We start from the raw sequence: 21,229 nt of genomic DNA on the forward strand, positions 1-21,229 counted from the left end.
AGATGCCCAGCTCAGTGATGTATGGTAGCCACATCCAAGGTAGATTAAATTCCAAATTGCTTGTTACTCTTTACACCTATGTTTCCCATGGTTTTATTCTTATTGGTTTTTCTCTTCTGAGCAATATTTTTTAAATATCCTTTTTACAAGAGACCTCATGTGGTGGCAACTGCAAAGTCTCTGGGTTCTTGATTAAAGCTCAGGATAAAGAGGGAGGGACTATGTGCCAGCGGGAAGCATAAAGTGTGAAAATATAAGAGAAAGTAAAAGAAAAAGAAACATTATTGGGACTCCTGCTGAAACGATGTTCAAACAGAGGTGAGTCACGTACGCTCGGCATACAAATACTCGGGCAAAATTCCAAAATGACAAGCCAATGAAGGTCTACTGGTTGCAAAATTATGTATACAAAATCTGGAGCTCTTTTCACTGCTGGGTTTGTCCATTCAAACCACAGATTGAGAGTCCTAACATAGCGCTTTTCCACCAAAAGAACCATGGTTCTTGAACCAGTTCTGTTCAGGTTTCTTAAAACCTTGGTGTCCTGTAAAGAACCGACCCGCTTTTCCTCCAGTTTTTGAGAACCAAGCCTTCAACGGTGGGCGTTGCTTAACGAAAGTTAAGAGTAGTAACATCATGACGGAGCATGCAGATTATGTGAGAGCATTTGTGCTGTTGTTACAGATGTTCATTTTTATGTAAAAAGCATCAATCAGTTATTGGTGATAAGAAGACGTAAACGTGTCTGTTGCAGTTCTTGTTTTCTTTAGTTCATTGACGTGAGAAGCATTTTGCACTTCGCTTTCACCGCAACTCTCGGCGCAAACAACCGATTTGCTCAGTGCTCGGCTTGAGTGGTGAAACATCACTAAATTTCCACAACACGAACAAACATCTGTGTAAAATAACCATCAAATCTACTCTATAATACAACATGTATCTGTGTTTAGCTGCACTTACTTCACATTTGGTGTTTATGCAGCTCGGGGTTCTGAATCTTCTCAGGAGAGTCGAAAAAGCTTCACGTAAAAATAAAGCATAACGTGGCTGAATGTACTAAAAGTACGACATAGAAACACTACATTTCTCACCGTTATTACTGGTTATACTGTAAGTGCTCTGTACTGGTTATAAGTGCTCTGTACTGGTTATAAGTGCTCTGTACTCCCCAAATTATCGGTCGTTGTTCTAGTACAACAAGCCACGTTTATTTTTCACGTTAAGCGTTTTTCGTTCTGTCCGGGTAACTTTTACCACGTCATATCACACAGTTCATCTTTTCTAAGGCGCTTTGAAAATATCAGCTGCAAACTGGATCAAAATTTAATCAGGTGAACTTTAAAAGATAATAATGCAGCGACAAGCTCCATACGAGACACCAGCACAGAGGTTTAGCAAAGCACCCAAACCCGGAACCGGTTCAAAATCAAGTTCATGAACCGGAACCGTTCCGCGTCGGTGGAAAAGGGGTAACAGATTCCTAAACTCAAGCGTTCAGCAGTGCCATATGCAAGACAAACACAGATATACTGGTTGACACTGAAAGGCTTAGAAATGTTCATAAAATATCAAGTAAGATTCTGTTCTGCAAGAGCTGCCACGGTCAGCTGCAAATCTTGTTACTGCTAAATGGAAAGTCAGTCCCAACATGAACTCGCATCCTTTTTGGTGGATGTTGGAGACTAAAATTGTTAATTTCACACTGGCTTTTCCTACAAGACCTGCTTAATGAAAGGCAGCCACACACATGATAATCACATTGAGAAATACCAGGTTGTGGACACAAAACCAAATCTAAGCATGGGTGAAGTATGCAAGAAATAGATAACATTCATATATCATTTATATATCATTTATACAGTCAAGCCGGAAAGTCTGCACACCCCTTTCACCTACATTACAGACTCATTCTATAACAGATTAAGTTCATTTTTTGTTCTACACAAAATAGCCACAATGACAAAGTGAAAGCAGGTATTTAGACATTTGTGCTAATTTATTAAAAATTAAAATGTAAAATATCATATGTACACAAGTGTACCTTTGATATGACACCCAAAAAAGAGCTGAGGTGCATTTTATTTTCACTGATACTGCTTGAGAGTCCAACTGTGGTAAATTAAATTGATTGGACATAATTGGGGATTGCCAACAACTGCCTATATAAGGTCCCACAGTTGACAGTGCATATCAGAGCCACGGGGTCAATAGAATTATCTGCAGACCTCAGAAACAGGATTGCTGTAGCTTTACAGGTCCCAAAGAGCACAGTGGCCACCATCATTCGTAAATGGAAGAAGTTTGGAACCACCAAAAATCTTCCTAGACCTGGCCGCCCGGCCAAACTGAGCGTTGGGGGAAGGCAGGCCTTGGCCAGGGAGGTGAGCAAGAACACGAGGGTCACTCTGACAGAGCTCCAGCATATCCTTGTGAAGATGGGAGAATCTATCAGAAAATCAACCATCCAGGCAACACTCCACAAATCACGCCTTTATGGTATAGTGGCCAGACGGAACCCACTCCTTAGTAAAAAGCACAAAAAAGGCACCTAGAGGACCCTCAAACCATGAGAAACAAGATTCTCTGGTCTGATTAAACCGCTCATCACCTGGCTAATGCCATCCCTACAGTGAAGCATGGTGGTGGCAGCATCATCATGTGGGGATGTTTTTCAGCAGCGGGACCGGGACTAGTCCTGATAGAGGGAAAAATGAATGCAGCTAAGATCCTTGAAGAAAACCTGCTCCAGAGCGCTCTGGGCCTCAGACTGGGGTGAAGGTTTACCTTCCAACATGACAACGACCCGAAACACACAGAGAGAACAAAGGAGTAGCTTCGGAGAAAGTCTGTGAATGTCCTTGAGTGGCCCAGCCAGAGCCCAGACCTGAATCCAATAGAACATCTGTGGAAGGAGCTGAAAATGGCTGTGTACCCATGCTCCTCATCCAACCTGATGGAGCTAAAAAGGATATGCCAAGAGGAATGCTATCTGTCTGTCTGTCTGTCTGTCTGTCTGTCTGTCTGTCTGTCTGTCTATCTATCTATCTATCTATCTATCTATCTATCTATCTATCTATCTATCTATCTATCTATCTATCTGTCTGTCTGTCTCTATTTATTTATCTATCTATTTTCTCTGTCTGTCTATCTATATCTATATATCTATATTCATTGGGGACTACAGACTACCTTATATGTACTCCCTTACTTACAGCTTGGGGCAATTTGGAGCAGCCATTCCACTTATAACACATTTTGGGATATGACAGACAACCGGATTACCTGAGGGATAATCTCCCCAGGAGAAAATCTCATTTCAAATATCATTTCAAAAAATGACCAGAGATGGGGATTGAACTTAGGTCCTTAGGAGCTTGGGATGGTGACACTTATGCTACCAACTGTGCCAATGTGTTGAGAATTAATAAAAGTGTTAACTTTTCTCCCACAGTCCAAAGACATGCAGCTAGGTTAATTGGTGATACTAAGAAATTGCCCTTGTGTGTCGGTGTGTGTTTCCTCTGTAATGGACTGGCAACCTGTCTGAGGTGTTTCCTATTTCTTGCCCAGTGAATGGTACCCATTGCAACCCTGAATAGGATTGAGCGGGGGTAAAACAGACGGTAAATAAATAATCCACACAAATCCACACAAATCTATGTATACACACACACACACACACACACACACACACACACACACACACAGACAGACAGACAGACAGACAGACAGACAGACAGACAGACAGACAGACAGACAGACAGACAGACAGACAGACAGATAGATAGATAGATAGATAGATAGATTTATAAAATTTTTTTGCAATGGGGCCCATGAGCTCCTTGTTACGCAACTGCCTCCACCTGGGTTCCTGCAGATACTCTGGCCTCCTCACATTGGTCACAATGATGTGATTGAGTGAGAACTTTGTGACTGGAATGCCTTGTGATGGATTGGCTCTCTGTCCGCTGTGTATTCCTGGCTTCCAACCAATGTTTTCTGAAGGTGCCAGACCTACCACATCCCCGGCCAGGACAGAGCAGTTGGAGAAAATAAATGATTGAATGAACGTCACGCTAAATATATCCTGAATCGATAGATGCGTCAAGAATGAGTAGATGCTTGGAAGTCATTAAACCCGTTAGATCCTGCTGGGAAAATGTTTAATGGAAACTATTAGTTCAAGGCAATTTTGTTCCGCTGAATTGGTTCACTATACTGCTGTACTGTCACAATTACTTCAGAATTAGATGCGGAACCTGTTTATTTTGTGACACATGAGCTGTTTGAGTTAAGACCATCTGTGGTGTGCATTATAAAAAGATATAATCATGTAAGCCGGGTATCATGCATTAATCATGTGTTCAAATGGCACTTACGAATTACTGCAGCCAGTATTTTAAGGGGGCGGCACGGTGGCTCAGTGGGTAGCACTGTTGCCTCACGGCAAGAAGGTTCGATCCCCAGGCGGAGTTTGCATGTTCTCTCCAAGTCTGCGTGGGTTTCCTACGGGAGCTCCGGTTTCCTCCCACAGTTCAAAAACATGCAGTCAGGTTAATTAGTGAAATTGCTCTATAGGTGAATGGGTGTGTGTGTGTATGTGTGTGTGTATGCCCTGCGATGGACTGGCACCCTGTCCAGTGTGTTACTGTGTGCCTTGCGCCCATTGAAAAGCTGGGATAGGCTTCAGCACCCGCCCCCCTTGCGACCCTGATTGGATAACCAGTTAACAAAGTGAGTGAGTGAGTATTTTAAGGTGCAACCATAATACTGGCAGCACTGAGGTGCTGTGTGGGTGCCAAACTGCACTAGGGTTCTGGGAATCTGGGTTTGATTTTTGTCCATGATCACACCCCTTGAGTCAAGGTGTCTAAAAAACCTAGAGCAACCATGAACAAGATGAAGTGATGATTAAGTAAATAAATAAATAATGCATTAATTTTTTGCTATGTATGCATTTTCTCCCTTTTTCTCCACTGTTGGAGACCCCGATCTTATCCGAGGAGGGTATATTTGTGTGTTATATGCTTCCTCAGACACGTGCACAGTCCACCGACCCCTTCTTATTCATACCTCGGTGGATTCGTGTGCGAGACCAGTCTTGCACATGGAGAGTCACACGCTGATCTCCATACTTTGGTGGATTCGTGTGTGAGACCAGTCTTGCACATGGAGAGTCACACGCTGATCTCCACATTCCTCCACTACTAAGACTAGTGGCCAATTGTGCCTGAGGGCGTCCAGACGGTAAGTAGCAGAGCTGAAATTAGAACTGAAGATCCCAGCACTGGTGCAGAAGCAGAAGATCCTGCTGCCTCACCCCATCTGGGCACCTAATACATGAATCTTAAAGTTTAAAGAAGGACTATTCACCAAGCACTCATCCGATAGGACCCCCACTGACCAGATGACTTTGGGTGGTAAACCATTCTCAAAACAGCAATGATGTTGACATGGTAATGACATGGTAGTGTATGTTATTTTAATATGAGTTTTAGGTGCAGCAGTGTTGTTGGGATTTTTAACCATTTGGAGGAGCCAGGAGCGTTAAGAGCAAGGCTAACACACAAAAAATAGCTCTAGTCTAAACCTACAACCAGGGCTAACGTGGTATGTGTTGCTAATAAAAATGCCAGTAAGTTTAAACAGTATTTAAAAATCCCAACAACACTGCTGCACCTGATACACCACTATACCAGAACAACACACAATTCCAGGTTTACCATATTAGAGTAATTGTGGTGCACCTGCAAAGTAACATCTGGTCAGTGAAATCCTATGGGGTTCCCTTTTGACCGATAAGTACTGCCCAGAGGGAGTGTACACACCTACACACATCCATTCACCTATAGGGCAATTCAGTGTCTCCAATAAACCTGACTGCATGTTTTTGGACTGTGGGAGGAAACCGGACTTCCTAGAGGAAACCCACGCAGACATGGGGAGAACAGGACCCGGATCGCCCCGCCTGGGGATCAAACCCATGACCTTCTTGCTGTGAGGCGACAGTGCTACCCACCGAGCCACCGTGCCGCCCAGTAAACATACTGTAAAATGCAATTTCCAGCCGTGACTATTGAAAATAAATAACTTTGGTGAAAATGTGCCCTGTACTTTTACTAGACTTTTGTTTTCTCACAGCAGATTAATCCCTTTATCTTCATTTCCCATTGATCACTGCCTGTAATCCTTTGTATGTCTCTGCAGGCTCAAACGATCTCAAGGTGTCACCGTGTTACCTGAAACATGCCGTGTTTTGCATCAGCCGTGCTAAAATGATTCCTCAAGTGTGTCACTTTGTGCGTTTTTTCCTTGTGAGACTTGTGAGGCTTGGTGGTATAAAAAGAGAGTGGGAATTCGAGCTGAATTGGTACTCCCGGATCATTGCTGCATTGATTTGTAGAGATCTGCTATATACGTAGTTACATTATAATGTATAAAGACAACCAACCGTAAGCTTGTTGGACATTCAGGGTCTGGACACAAAATGACATTTGAAGAATTGAATCGTGTTTTTAGGCAGAATCGACATTTTGGTTTAAATTCATTGGGTGATTTTTTGTGATGCTGTATGGCCAAAAGTATTTGACATCCCATTTCAAAAACCGATGGTGTTTAAAACAGAGTGACATCTATGCAGTTTTTCAGCTATATTCAAGAGAGAGTTAAGAAAGGTTTTATTGTCATTTCAGCTATATACGAGTACATATCAAAACGAAACAACGTTCCTCCAGGACCAAGGTGCAACATAGAACAAAAAGTGCAAGACAGTACAGTACAGTGCAGGTAGACGACAGTACAATAAATACAAGAAGGCCTAAAATAAATACAAAAAGACATAGTCTAAAGAGTAATTAAGGAAGACGAGACTAGATACAAGTGTAGGTCAGTACATGGTACTGAGTAAATAATGGGTGAGGTAGAAAAACATATACTGATATGCAAAAGTAAATGTTTCAAGTGTTATTCCGGCATATAACTTTTCAGTTTAGAATTAGAATAGTTTTATAATGTCCAGATGTGCAGGTATTGTACTTATTTATATAACGCCTACTTACACTGAACATTGTCTCAAATCAACTTTACCCCTGTTGAGCAAGCTGAGGGCGACAGTGGCAAGGAAAAACTACATTTCTTACCTAAAATTTCAGGAAGAAACCTGGAGAGGAACCAGACTCAGCAGTGAACCATCATTCTTGGGTGGCCTGGAGGAATCTTTATTGTTTAATCCAGTCTTTGAGGAAGACCTGGACATTCTAAGTTCTGGACATTTTTGGTGCAACATGCCAGGTTCCCATCCTATCTAGTAGGAACACGCCAGGTTCCTGTCCCTATAACATGCTTCTCACAAGATATTGAAGTATGTCTGTGGGAATTTGCCAGAAAGTCTGCACACCCCTTCCACCTTCTCCACATTTTATTTTATTACAGACTAATTTATTAAGAATTAGGTGAGCTGAGGTGCAGTTTGTTTTTACTGTTACTGCTTGAGATGTTCCTACAATTTAATTGGAGTCCACCTGTGGTACAGCAAATCAGTTGATTGGACATGATTGAGGATTGCCAACACCTACCTATATAAGGTCCCACAGTCGACAGTGCATATCAGAGCAAACTCCAAGCCATGGGGTCAAAGGAATTATCTGCAGACCTCAGAAACAGGATTGTGTCAAGGCATAGATCTGGAAAAGGGTACCAAGGGTCGCATGGAGCAAATGGAAAAAGTTTGGAACCACCAAAAATCTTCCCAGACCTGGCCACCCGGCCAAACTGAACGATTGGGGAGGATGGGCCTTTGCCAGGGAGGTGAGCAAGAACCCGAGGGTCACTCTGACAGAGCTCCACCGTATCCCTAATGGTAGAGTGGCCAGACGGAAGCCACTCCTTAGTAAAAAGGAGTTTGCCAAAAGGCACCTAGAGGACTCTCAAACCATGAGAAACAAGATTCTCTGGTCTTTTGGCCTGAATACCAAGCGTCACGTCTGGAGGAATCCAGGCACCGCTCATCACCTGGCTAATGCCATCCCTACAGTGAAGCATGACGGTGGCAGCATCATCATGTGGGGATGTTTTTCAGCAGCAGGACCGGGGCGACTTGTCCTGATAGAGGGAAAGATGAATGCAGCTAAGTACACCGAGATCCTTGAAGAAAACCTGCTCCAGAGCGCTCTGGACCTCAGACTGGGGTGAAGGTTTACCTTCCAATATGACAACAACACGAAACACACAGCCAAGAGAACAAAGGAGTGGCTTCGGAGAAAGTCTGTGAATGTCCTTGACTGGCCCAGCCAGAGCCCAGACCTGAATCCAATCGAACATCTGCGGAAGGAGCTGAAAATGGCTGTGTACCCACGCTCCCCATCCAACCTGACGAAGCTTGCAAGGATATGCCGAGAGGAGTGGGCAAAAATGTCCAGAAACAAGTGTGCCAAGCTCGTATTAGGCTAAGGGTGTGTACAGACATGTAACCCCTAATATAAATAAACCATTTTTGTCAGTAAAATATAATAGCATATTTTCTAAACCCTGTTTTTACTTATAATTATTGGTGATTGTGTGTAGATGTTTGAGGCAAAAAAAAAAAAAAGAACTCGATCTATTATAGAATGAGTCTGTAAGGTAATAAAATGTGGAGAAGGTAAAAGGGGTGTACAGACTTTCCGGCTTGACTGTACATCTGGCAATCAAGTGAATATCCATAGCTTCATTTGTTGGCAGCTATGGATGATGATGGCATCCCCTCGTTGTCCGAGGATAGATCTCCAGTGCGATGCTTGGTTCTCCGTCAGTGTTTGGCTCTCTGATGGCTGATGAGGCCAGTTCTTGAGGCAAACATTCTTGGACATTTTTCACAGGGGATTGTAAGAGCTTGAGGTTGCCGTGCTCTTTCCTTCCTCCGTTGTTGTCTCGCTTCCACATCTGCTCTTCTGTCGGCTTAGGTCTTTCTTGAGGCAATCCTTCCCAGGTCTTGGGGTCAATGCCTGTGGATTTTAGGGTCCGCTTTATTTGATCTTTGTAGCGTTTCAGTGGGGCACCGAGGGGTCGCTTCCCCGATGCGAGTTCACCAAACAGGATCCGTCATGGGAGTCGATCTCCTGACATGCGAGTTACGTGGCCTATCCACCGGAGTTGATGGTTTTTTTTTTCTTTTTTTTTTTCCTCCCACTTTTAACGCATCCGATTTCTACCCGTCAATCATCCTCTCACTAATGCCGGTCCCTGCTCCTGATTGGGGAGGACGAGGCTGCTCCACGCCCCCTCTGTCACGTGCACAGCAATCAAACATCTTATCACCTACACTTGACGAGTGCAGTGCAGTACAGCGCAGTGTAAGCAGTGCCACACCCTCTACCGCACTCCTTTCCCATCTCTGTGCAGGCGCCACCAACCAGCCAGCAGAGGTCGTAATCGCACTAGTCTGAGAGAGAGTCCCCATCCGGCTTAATCCCGCCCCTATCTGAACAACAGGCCAATCGTTGTTCATGTGGCTGCTCAGCCTCAGCCGGCAGGCAGAGCCGAAATTCGATTCGATGTATTCGAGATCTCAGCTCTGGTGAACAGCGTGTGTTTTTACCGCTGCGCCACCTGAGCGGCGAGTTGATGTTTCATGATGGATGCTTCAACGCTGACAGAGGAAGCTCTTTCCAGCACAGAATTATTGGTCACATAATCATCCCAGCTGATGTTGAGGATGGCTCGCAGCTTCTGTTGGTGGAACTGCTCCAGCTTCTTCCGATCTGCTCGGTAGAGGGTCCAGGTTTCACATCCATACAGAAGAGTGGATGCGACGACGGCGTTGTAGACCATAAGTTTTGTTTGATGGGTCAGATCCTTGTTACGGAAGACACGGCTGGTGAGTCCTCCGAAGGCTCTGTGTGCCGCTTGGATTCTGTGGCAGTCCTAAGGCGAGCTCGGGGAGGACAGAAACCTTCCGTAGAGCAGAAGGGCAAAAGCTTGATCTTGATTTTCAGTATGAATACAGACCGTGAAAGCGGGGCCTCACGATCCTTTTGGCAGCTATGACAGTAAAAATAAAAACCATTAATATTTTAAACAGCTCTAATTCTCTTAGCTGAACTCTTAGAGTTAGTTCCTCTCTCTCTCAACCCTTAATGTCCTTGATTATTGGTTTTCCTTGATCGAACTGTGTTTGTTTTTAACACCTTGCGTTTTTTATGTCCCGGTGTTCCTCATTACACCAAGCCTTCTGCGATGTCTGTCCCTGCTTTGATGCAGTTTCCTTGATTAGTTTCCACTTCAGAGGAAAGCTCTTTGTCTGACTTTTGATTAGAGGCGATGAAGTGTGAGGAACGTGACGCGCCTGCATCCTGAGTCAATCACCGAATTAGCACCTCGCTAATCCGCCAGGAGTTTGAACTAACAGGTGTCATATAAACCAAGAGAAAACAAGATGTTCCGGTTAATGCTAATCAAAGCGATGTCATATTAAAGCATTTAATTATCAAGTGAGGATGCATACAATGACTCACGTTTAAAACCAGAAGCTTCAGCTGTTCGCAATACACGCAGATGGCTGACGCAGCCATGAGGCACAGATGAAAATGCATGGCCAAAAGTATGTAGACACTTAACCATAACCATGCTGGATATATTATTGAAAGGTATTATTTAGGTGGTGGGTCATTCTCAGCACTGCAGTGACACTGACATGGTGGTGGTGTGTTAGTGTGTGTTTTGCTGGTATGAGTGGATCAGACATAGCAGCACTGCTGGAGTTTTTAAACACCTTACGGTCACTGCTGGACTGAGAATAGTCCACCAACCAAAAATATATCTAGCCAACAGCGCCCCTTGGGCAGCGTCCTGTGAACACTGATAAAGGTCTACAAGGTGGACCAACTAGGTAGGAGTGTCTAATAGAGTGGACAGTGAGTGGACACGGTACTTAAAAACTCCAGCAGCACTGCTGTGTCTGATCCACTCATACCAGCACAACACACACTAACACTAACACACCACTATGTCAGTGTTACTGCAGGGCTGGGAATCATCCACCACTAAAATAATACCTACTATGTGGTGGTCCTGACCATTGAAGAACAGCATGAAAGGGGGCTAACAAAGCATGCAGAGAAATACTTTTATATATAACGAAAAATCCAGTACATTGCATTGCGTGTGTGTGTGTGTGTGTTTGCCCTGTGATGGACTGGCAACCTGTCCAGGGTGTTTCCTACCTTTCATCCAATTAAGTGTACCCACCATTACCCTAACTTGGTGCAAGCTACTGGTATGTGTAGGGTTAATTAAATGTGTGCATGAATGTAAACCATCATCACTGTGCCAGATTTAATTTGGAGATCAGAGGACAATGTGTGTGTGTGTGTGTGTGTGTGATGCTGTGAGCTGATAAGTGTGCAAAGTGAAGACTTGCTAAGACTAGGTGAGGAAGAGCAAGATGTTCAATCAGTGCCAGAGCTAATGTGCACCAGCGTTATGTAAAACCCAGAATTACAAAGCACAGATCCTGAAAGCAAACAAAGATCCACGTTTAAAGCCAGAAATTTGAGCTGTACAGAATGCGGGGCTGCTGGGACAGACGTCAGACAGAAAAATCTAGGTTTTGTTTTTATGCAACAGTACTTCAGTTCTCTTGCTCTTTCTTTTCTTTTTTCTCTTCTCGTTATTATGTAGGAGTGCTGAGCCGGTGCAGAGGGGTCACACCGGGGGCAAAGTATCACTGTATATGGCACTTTATATGAGCAACACAGTGCTGCACAGAGAGAGAAGCATCAGCTCTGATTTGTGTTCTCAGTTTCAAATAGTAGCTAAAGAGAACAAGGTAGTTTAAGGAGGAAAGTCACAAAAAGACCATGTAGGCCGTTAAATGAGCATTTAAGAGTGTGTAAATTAGCCATAATGGACATTATATACCATTAGATTCCAATGATGGAATATAAATGATCCACTGACTACCTTAGAGAACATGATTTTAGCACAGATCTGAAATAGTCTACAACTAAAAGGCTTTTTATAACCTTAAACTATGTAATTAACTCGCCCAGCTTTTTAATAGCAACATTAACATTCCTAATTTCCTAATTAAGGGCTCTACAGCAGACCCGTAATATATGTAAAGTTGGGACATTTAGTTAAATGCAATAATAAGAAGAACCTCTGATGTGTTTCTTACGTTTACTTGATGAACCTGAGATATTTCATGTTTTATCTGCTCAACTTCATTTCATTTATTAATAAATACCCATTCCTGCATTTCAGGCCTGCAACACATTCCAAAAAAAGTTGGGACAGTAAAGCATTTACCACTTTGTAATGTTGCCATTTCTTTTTCACACACAATTTAGTGTTTCAGCTTTTATTTTGTCTCATTTTTCCTGCAAACACGCCTTAAGATGTGTAACAGTACGGGGTCGTCGTTGTCCACACATTCTCTATTGGGGACAGGTCAGGACTGCAGGCAGGCCGGTCCAATACCTGTATCCTCATCTCCTGCAGCCATGCCTTTGTAATGTGTGCAGCATGTGGTTTTGCATTGTCTTGTTAAAAAATGCATGGACGTCCCTGGAGAAGATGACGTCTTGAAGGCAGCATATGTTGCTCTAAGATCTCAATGTACTTTTCTGCATTAATGCTGCATCACAGAAGTGTAAATAACCTTTGCCAAGGGCACTGACACAGCCCCATACCATGACAGACCCTGGCTTTTGGACTTGTTACTGATAACAGTCTGGATGGTCCTTTTCGTCTTTCCAAAAAAGACCTGGAATGCTGATCTATCTGACAACTATAAATGTTTTCACTGTGTGATGGTCCATCCTAGATGCCTCCGAGCCCAGAGAAGTCGACGTCGCTTCTGGACGTGGTTAACATAAGGCTTCTTTTTTGCACAGTAAAGTTTTAAGTGGCATTTGTGCATGTAACTCTAAATGTATTGTAGTGCTTGACAAAGGTTTCCCAAAGTAATCCCTCACCCATGTGGTTATATCAGCTATTGTTGAGTGGTGGTTCTTGATGCAGTGCCGTCTGAGGGATCAAAGATCACGGGCGTTCAGCCTAAGCTTGCGTCCTAATGTAATATATACCCTTCTACCCACCTCCAGCTACCCACCTCCAGAAATGTCCAGGTCCAACTGTGTTCATCTATGGCTGTGCCAAACAGCTCATTCTGTGAAGTGCAAATTTTGGCATTCAATGGCAAGGCCTTAATTCAATTTATGGCACCATGGCTTCGCTATAACATGTCATAGTGTTTAGTGCTGCGGCATTGAAGTCACATTCCCATTAGAACACATTTTCTAAAAGCCTTGAGTGTGTTTTTTTTTTCTGTGAGTCCCTAATAAGTGGTGAGGATATTAAGGGTGCGTGGTCAATTATGGTCAAAAACATGAGTTTGTTTGAATCTGTGAGTTCTGGTGTCCTTTTATAAACTGAAGTGCATTCGTTATTGTAGCAGCATGTGAACAAACAGTTTGTAAGGTCTTTTTGAAGGTCGTCGCAGCTTGTTGCGCGTGTTTTTTCGAGCACCTATGTTTTTATTAAACGCAGCTCTTCATTCGTTCTCTAAGCACGACTGGACAAACTGATTAGGCGAACTGGTGCAGTGGTTGGCATTGAAGTTGAACCACTGGTAAGAGTGGCAGAAAAGAGGACACTGTGTGAACTCTGTTCCATCATGGACGATGTCAGGCACCCACTGCATACAGTGATCATTAAACAGAGGAGCATGTTTAGTGACAGGCTGCTGTCAGAGCTGCTCCACAGACAGGCTTAGAAGGTCCTAATGTAGCCATGTGTGTATGTACTTGTATGCACATGCATGTGCATGTGTATACAGTAGACCCTTGACTTACAAATTTAATTGGTTCCAAAGGGCTGTTTTTAAGTCAAAATGTTCGTTAGTTAAACCTACTGTATTTTTCCCATAAGAAATCATGTAAATAGAATTAATCCGTGCCAGACCCCCCAAACCACCCCCTTACCTAACCTTTCTAATGTCTTAAATGCTCTTTTTTGTTATAAATACAAGTATATTTTCCCTTAATCTTAAATTATATAATAGACATTCCTGTAATAAACAATAATAGACAAAAATACACAGCAGTACTGTACTGTACTGTACATAAAAAACACACATCACATTTCAGTACAGTACGTGTGCTGTACCATACACCATAATACATTTCCTTCTTTTTTAAATGTATCTACCAGAAACAACAATAACTCTCATATTTCTCTATTATTTCCTTCTTTATTTTAATAGTGTTGTATTTTGTAGGTGTAATTACACGATAGAAAGAATACTTTACTCAGCTGAATTCCTTCTTCTCTCTCACTCACTGTCCCCTCTGTCTGATACACAGTGACAGCTACTGGCAGGAATAATTATACAACAAGAAATGTAATAGATTTTTTTCATTTTCTCAGCTCTGCGCTCTCTCTGTACCTTATTTGGGGACATTTTAATATTGAAAACACCGGAAAAACACTGTCCGCTGTGCAAATGTTCACTCACTGTATATATATAGAGAGAGAGACGCTCTGAGTCAACTTGTTCGTGACGTCACGTGTTTCGCGAATTTCGGTTCGTAATCCAAAATTTGTTCGTACGTTAAATTGAAAAAGATCGTTCGTAACCCGAAATGTTTGTATGGTAAACCGTTCGTAACTCAAAGGTCGACTGTATATACAGTGTATCACAAAAGTGAGTACACCCCTCACATTTCTGCAGATATTTAAGTATATCTTTTCATGGGACAACACTGACAAAATGACACTTTGACACAATGAAAAGTAGTCTGTGTGCAGCTTATATAACAGTGTAAATTTATTCTTCCCTCAAAATAACTCAATATACAGCCATTAATGTCTAAACCACCGGCAACAAAAGTGAGTACACCCCTAAGAGACTACACCCCTAAATGTCCAAATTGAGCACTGCTTGTCATTTTCCCTCCAAAATGTCATGTGATTTGTTAGTGTTACTAGGTCTCAGGTGTGCATAGGGAGCAGGTGTGTTCAATTTAGTAGTACAGCTCTCACACTCTCTCATACTGGTCATTGAAAGTTCCAACATGGCACCTCATGGCAAAGAACTCTCTGAGGATCCTAAAAGACGAATTGTTGCGCTACATGAAGATGGCCAAGGCTACAAGAAGATTGCCAACACCCTGAAACTGAGCTGCAGCACAGTGGCCAAGATCATCCAGCGTTTTAAAAGAGCAGGGTCCACTCAGAACAGACCTCGAGTTGGTCGTCCAAAGAAGCTGAGTGCACGTGCTCAGCGTCACATCCAACTGCTGTCTTTGAAAGATAGACGCAGGAGTGCTGTCAGCATTGCTGCAGAGATTGAAAAGGTGGGGGGTCAGCCTGTCAGTGCTCAGACCATACGCCGCACACTACATCAAATTGGTCTGCATGGCTGTCACCCCAGAAGGAAGCCTCTTCTGAAGTCTCTACACAAGAAAGCCCGCAAACAGTTTGCTGAAGACATGTCAACAAAGGACATGGATTACTGGAACCATGTCCTATGGTCTGATGAGACCAAGATTAATTTGTTTGGTTCAGATGGTCTCAAGCATGTGTGGCGGCAATCAGGTGAGGAGTACAAAGATAAGTGTGTCATGCCTACAGTCAAGCATGGTGGTGGGAATGCCATGGTCTGGGGCTGCATGAGTGCAGCAGGTGTTGGGGAGTTACATTTCATTGAGGGACACATGAACTCCAATATGTACTGTGAAATACTGAAGCAGAGCATGATCCCCTCCCTCCGGAAACTGGGTCGCAGGGCAGTGTTCCAGCATGATAATGACCCCAAACACACCTCTAAGACGACCACTGCTTTATTGAAGAGGCTGAGGGTAAAGGTGATGGACTGGCCAAGCATGTCTCCAGACCTAAACCCAATAGAACATCTTTGGGGCATCCTGAAGCGGAAGGTGGAGGAGCGCAAAGTCTCGAATATCCGCCAGCTCCGTGATGTCGTCATGGAGGAGTGGAAAAGCATTCCAGTGGCAACCTGTGAAGCTCTGGTAAACTCCATGCCCAGGAGAGTTAAGGCAGTTCTGGGAAATAATGATGGCCACACAAAATATTGACACTTCAGGAACTTTCACTAAGGGGTGTACTCACTTTTGTTGCCGGTGGTTTAGACATTAATGGCTGTATATTGAGTTATTTTGAGGGAAGAATAAATTTACACTGTTATATAAGCTGCACACAGACTACTTTTCATTGTGTCAAAGTGTCATTTTGTCAGTGTTGTCCCATGAAAAGATATACTTAAATATCTGCAGAAATGTGAGGGGTGTACTCACTTTTGTGATACACTGTATATGAGTATATACGTATGTGTATGTATATATATGGCTATATTGGCCTCTGTGCAATATTGTCACATGTTACTTTACTACTTAATAATTTAATTACTATTCAAGCTTTACACTGAAACTGTACCTCATGCATAGTCATTGCAGTTACCAGTTATCCATTTTATGTAAAATACAAGAAATACTCAGTCCTAGTTTTTCTGTTTGCTTTTGTTTTGTTTTGTACTGTTAATTATTTGTTGTATTATGTTACTGGGGCTTTAATTTCCTTCGGGATCAATAAAGTATCTGTCTGTCTGTCTGTCTGTCTGTCTGTCTGTCTGTCTGTCTGTCTGTCTGTCTGTCTGTCTGTCTGTCTATCTATCTATCTATCTATCTATCTATCTATCTATCTATCTATCGGCATCAGATATTTTAATCCAGATGCTGTACCAGTAAACAAAACCAAACAACATAAATACAAATAAAATGGGACCAAAAACACAGTTGAACACGACACACCTCAAGGTTTAATGTTTTATTCTTTACTGTGCTTCTAATTACTGAGTTGAGGTGTTTTAGCCACAAAGAATATTAATTATATAAAAAAATAGGCCTACAACTGTATAGCAACAGTTTGGGGAAGACCCATACCTGTTTTAACAAGCCGTAAAGTCCTTTTGTTTCTGTCTGTCTGTCTGTATGTCTATCTATCTATATATCAAGGAAGTCAAGGAGGGCATACCGGTTTCAACGTTGTAGTTGTAGCCTAGTGGTTAAGATACTGGACTGGTAATCGAAAGGTCACTGGTTCACGCCCTTCTCGAGGTACACTGGGGCAGTATAGACTTAAGCTCCAGACCTTTAGGGTCACAGACCACTGTTCCACCCAAGGACCAGGGTTTTAATGAAGCTAAGCTTAAACTTAAAAACTTGGGTTTGATCTTAAAAAGAACCAGACACCACGAGACCAACGTTTGCTGTTATGTTTTATTAGTTTTATTACTGAACACATAGTCGCTGAGGTCGACAGGAAGCTTCACTGCAGCACTCGTTTCTGTTTTAGACACAGAAATATAAATAATAAAAGTTGGCGTGAGAGATCTCTGTGGTCGCTTGTATCTGGTGTTGCTTTTAATACTTTCTCATATTTACCTTCTTTGTTGCTGTTGGCGTCTTTTTTGTAGTTGATTTGCGCGACCTTGGGTGCCTCGTCCGGTCTTCTTCTGCCGTTTCACTGCATTATTGGCATCATCCTTCCTCTTTTTGTTCTTTTTGACTTAAATAAATCAATAATTCAGTAAGAAAACCTGGAATGTTGGTGTTTCTTTGTGCTGTAAAGAGTCTCGGTGTCGTTTTTACCTGGAGGTACGAGGTCGGTCGTTTCCGAAGCCTCTGAGCGTCCAGTCTTCTGCTCCTCGTCGGCTTCCGCCTGAGCTTCAGCTTCGGCTTCTGCTTCTATTTGGAAAGACGTCAGTAATTCAGAGTCTCATCGGTGTTACTGTTTTATAAGCAATGTTTCATTTTCATGACGTACCCAGAAGCACTTCCGTTATCTTCTCCATCCTCTTTGGTTTCTTCTCCAATTGCTGGTTTAAAGTGTGAGCACTGGCTTGAGCATCCACCTTCTCAAGGGCTTTAGTCTCATCCGTACTAGCCAACACTTTCATCATGAAGTCTTCAACTGGGATGTTAAATGAAAACATTAAATTAATACTGATTATTAATTATTAAGACCTGCTGATCATTATTGTATCCACTGATTTCTTTCCTCACCCAGAGGTTGGTCAGGATTCAGCAGGTCGCCCATCTTCTCATCAGGGTGGACGTTCTTGATCTCAGCGACCTCAGCTTCTGCTTCATCTTCAACCTTCATCGCGTTTATTATCTTAGATCCTAAAACAAAAGTGCAGAATGAAGAAGATCAGATCTGATCAGAGTGATAAATCAGATCCCACAGTGGTTCAGTATGTGGACGCATGTTTTATTTACCTTCATTATCGTTCTTTTTGTGGTTTATTTTCCGGCCGTGTCCCCGGGTTCCTCTCCTGGTTTTCTTTTTCCAGCTGTGTTCTCCATTTATGCCACCATCATCACCTTTGCCGACTAAATTCTCTCCATCATCTACAATCAGGATTTTATGAATTAGCAATTGTAACTGAAGCTGAAATATTTATAGACGCCAGGGTCATTTTGCTCTACGTGCTCATGGAAGTCTTTTCTTACTGTGAGCTCGGTTCTTTAGCTCCTCGGTGGTTTCCTCAGGCTTATCCTGGTCATCCTGGTCAGCTTCAGTGTCTTTTCCGTTCTGAAGCTTGGTCTCCTCAGACTCTACCAGGATGGTCTTCATGGGGTCCTTCAGGGCTTCAGCCGCACCTTCGAGCTCTCCCACAGGCAGCAGCTTCTCAGCATCATCCCTGGTCTCCAGGCTGCTGTTTGTCAAGGCTTCAGCCTCAAGTCCAAGCTCCTCCACAGGCAACAGCTTCACAGCATCACCCCTGGTCTTATCCAGGCTGGTGTTTTTCAAGGCTTCAGCCTCAAGTCTAAGCTCCTCCACAGGCAGGAGCTTCTCAGCATCGTCCCTGGTCTCATCCAGGCTGGTGTTTTTCAAGGCTTCAGCCTCAGGTTCAAGCTCCTCCACATGCAGCTTCTCAGCATCATCCCTGGTCTCATTCAGACTGGTGTTTTTCAGGGCTTCAGCCTCAAGTTCAAGCTCCTCCACAGGTAGCAGCTTCTCAGCATCGTACCTGGTCTCATCCAGGCTGGTATATTTCAGGGCTTCAGCTTCGAGCTCTCTGACAGGCAGGAGCTTCTCAGCATCGTCCCTGGTCTCATCCAGGCTGGTGTTTTTCAAGGCTTCAGTCTGAGGTTCAGGCTCCTTTACAGGCAGGAGCTTCTCATTATTGCCCCTGGTCTCATCCAGGCTGGTGTTTTTCAAGGCTTCAGTCTGAGGTTCAGGCTCCTTTACAGGCAGGAGCTTCTCATCATCGTCCCTGGTCACATCCAGGCTGGTGTTTTTCAAGGCTTCAGCCTCAGGTTCAAGCTCCTTCACATGCAGCTTCTCAGCATCATCCCTGGTCTCATTCAGACTGGTGTTTTTCAGGGCTTCAGCCTCAAGTTCAAGCTCCTCCACAGGTAGCAGCTTCTCAGCATCGTACCTGGTCTCATCCAGGCTGGTGTATTTCAGGGCTTCAGCTTCGAGCTCTCTGACAGGCAGGAGCTTCTCAGCATCGTCCCTGGTCTCATCCAGGCTGGTGTTTTTCAAGGCTTCAGTCTGAGGTTCAGGCTCCTTTACAGGCAGGAGCTTCTCATTATCGTCCCTGGTCTCATCCAGGCTGGTGTTTTTCAAGGCTTCAGCCTCAGGTTCAAGCTCCTCCACAGGTAGCAGCTTCTCAACATCGTCCCTGGTCACATCCAGGCTGGTGTTTTTCAAGGCTTCAGTCTGAGGTTCAGGCTCCTTTACAGGCAGGAGCTTCTCATTATCGTCCCTGGTCTCATCCAGGCTGGTGTTTTTCAAGGCTTCAGCCTCAGGTTCAAGCTCCTCCACAGGTAGCAGCTTCTCAACATCGTCCCTGGTCACATCCAGGCTGGTGTATTTCAGGCCTTCAGCTTCGAGCTCTCTGACAGGCAGGAGCTTCTCAGCATTGTCCCTGGTTTCATCCAGGCTGGTGTGTTTCAGGGCTTCAGCTTCGAGCTCTCTGACAGGCAGGAGCTTCTCAGCATTGTCCCTGGTCTCATCCAGGCTGGTGTGTTCCAGAGCTCCTGCCTCAGGGTCAGCGTGGATCTCCAGTACACCAGGTGAAATGTCCTCCAAGCTGGAGTGTAGCTCCAGACCCTGATCACCTTCTGGCTGCTGGAGAACTTTGTCTTCCAGAGCCTCTTCCAGCAGCTTTCCTGCATCTTTCGGCTTACGCTTCCTGCTGAAGATGTTCTTCCACTTTCTCTTTCCTTTTTTCTTTTCTTTAGCCTCGTTTCTGTCGGGCGTCTCCGGCTCGGCGGGGCTGGAAGAGCGCCGGCGGAATATCGGACACCAGGTCCACAGACAATCCATCGTTGCAACTGTCCTCTTCGGTGTCTCAACACAGAATGATCCGAATGCAGCAGCGCACTGAACTAAATGCACCTCTACAACTATGACATCACAGTGGAATCCTTGATGGGTCCTAACGTAGCAACAGTAACCATGTGGGGATGTGAAGGCTTCAGTGTGATAGAATTTAAACATAAACATTTTAGTCACACACACAGTTATATATGAATAAAATCTTTACATTTTAATAGCAATAGTACATTTATCATCTTATTGATCTTATTTATCATCTGCACTATTTATCACTTATTTTATTATTATTATTTATTATAAATGACATTTTCTATCATGTTTTTTTCATATATTTTCCTATTGAACTTCAGTTTTATTTTGTTTTTTGAGTCTTTATTTAGTTTAGTTTGAGCTTTTTTATCTTCTTTTATACGTTATGATGTTTTAGTTAAAGTGATTTTAGCAAACTGACCTTTAAAAGGAAGTTTTTATTACACACTGCAGATATCTATTATCTACCTGTCTGTCTGTCTTTCTATCTATCTATCTACCTGTCTGTCTGTCTGTCTGTCTGTCTATCTACCTGTCTGTCTATCTATCTATCTACTTGCCTGTCTGTCTATCTATCTGTCTGTCTGTCTGTCTGTCTATCTTTCTGTCTGTCTGTCTGTCTGTCTATCTTTATGTCTGTCTGTCTATCTTTCTATCTATCTATCTATCTATCTATCTATCTATCTATCTATCTATCTATCTATCTATCTATCTATCTATCTATCTATCTATCTATCTATCTATCTATTATCTACCTACCTACCTGTCTGTCTGTCTGTATGCCTGTCTATCTATCTATCTATCTATCTATCTATCTATCTATCTATCTATCTATCTATCTATCTATCTA

General features: G+C 43.2%; 1 protein-coding gene across 1 annotated transcript; it reads right to left on the reverse strand.

Moving 5' to 3' along the window:
- Window positions 1–17,261: 17,261 nt before the first annotated feature.
- On the reverse strand, window positions 17,262–20,358 carry LOC134319880 (uncharacterized abhydrolase domain-containing protein DDB_G0269086-like). Its single transcript, XM_063001148.1, has 7 exons — window positions 18,513–20,358; window positions 18,279–18,410; window positions 18,063–18,182; window positions 17,824–17,970; window positions 17,649–17,744; window positions 17,442–17,565; window positions 17,262–17,343 (listed from the first exon to the last, which is right to left on the reverse strand). Exons 1-7 carry the CDS (start codon window positions 20,335–20,337, stop codon window positions 17,289–17,291), a joined length of 2,499 nt encoding a protein of 832 aa, XP_062857218.1. The 5' UTR covers window positions 20,338–20,358; the 3' UTR covers window positions 17,262–17,288.
- Window positions 20,359–21,229: the final 871 nt, after the last annotated feature.

Source organism: Trichomycterus rosablanca, chromosome 9, assembly GCF_030014385.1.
Source record: "Trichomycterus rosablanca isolate fTriRos1 chromosome 9, fTriRos1.hap1, whole genome shotgun sequence".
In the NCBI taxonomy this organism is placed as follows: Eukaryota; Metazoa; Chordata; class Actinopteri; order Siluriformes; family Trichomycteridae; genus Trichomycterus; species Trichomycterus rosablanca.

What these genes read in the sequence shown, in the direction of transcription:
- LOC134319880 (XM_063001148.1), bottom strand. Translation starts at nt 20,337, where the DNA reads ATGGATTGTCTGTGGACCTGGTGTCCGATATTCCGCCGGCGCTCTTCC. An exon ending in GAATCCTGACCAACCTCTGG is followed by an intron (nt 17,971 to 18,062) that starts GTGAGGAAAGAA and finishes TTAACATCCCAG; the next exon opens with TTGAAGACTTCATGATGAAA. An exon ending in GATAACGGAAGTGCTTCTGG is followed by an intron (nt 17,745 to 17,823) that starts GTACGTCATGAA and finishes CTTTCCAAATAG; the next exon opens with AAGCAGAAGCCGAAGCTGAA.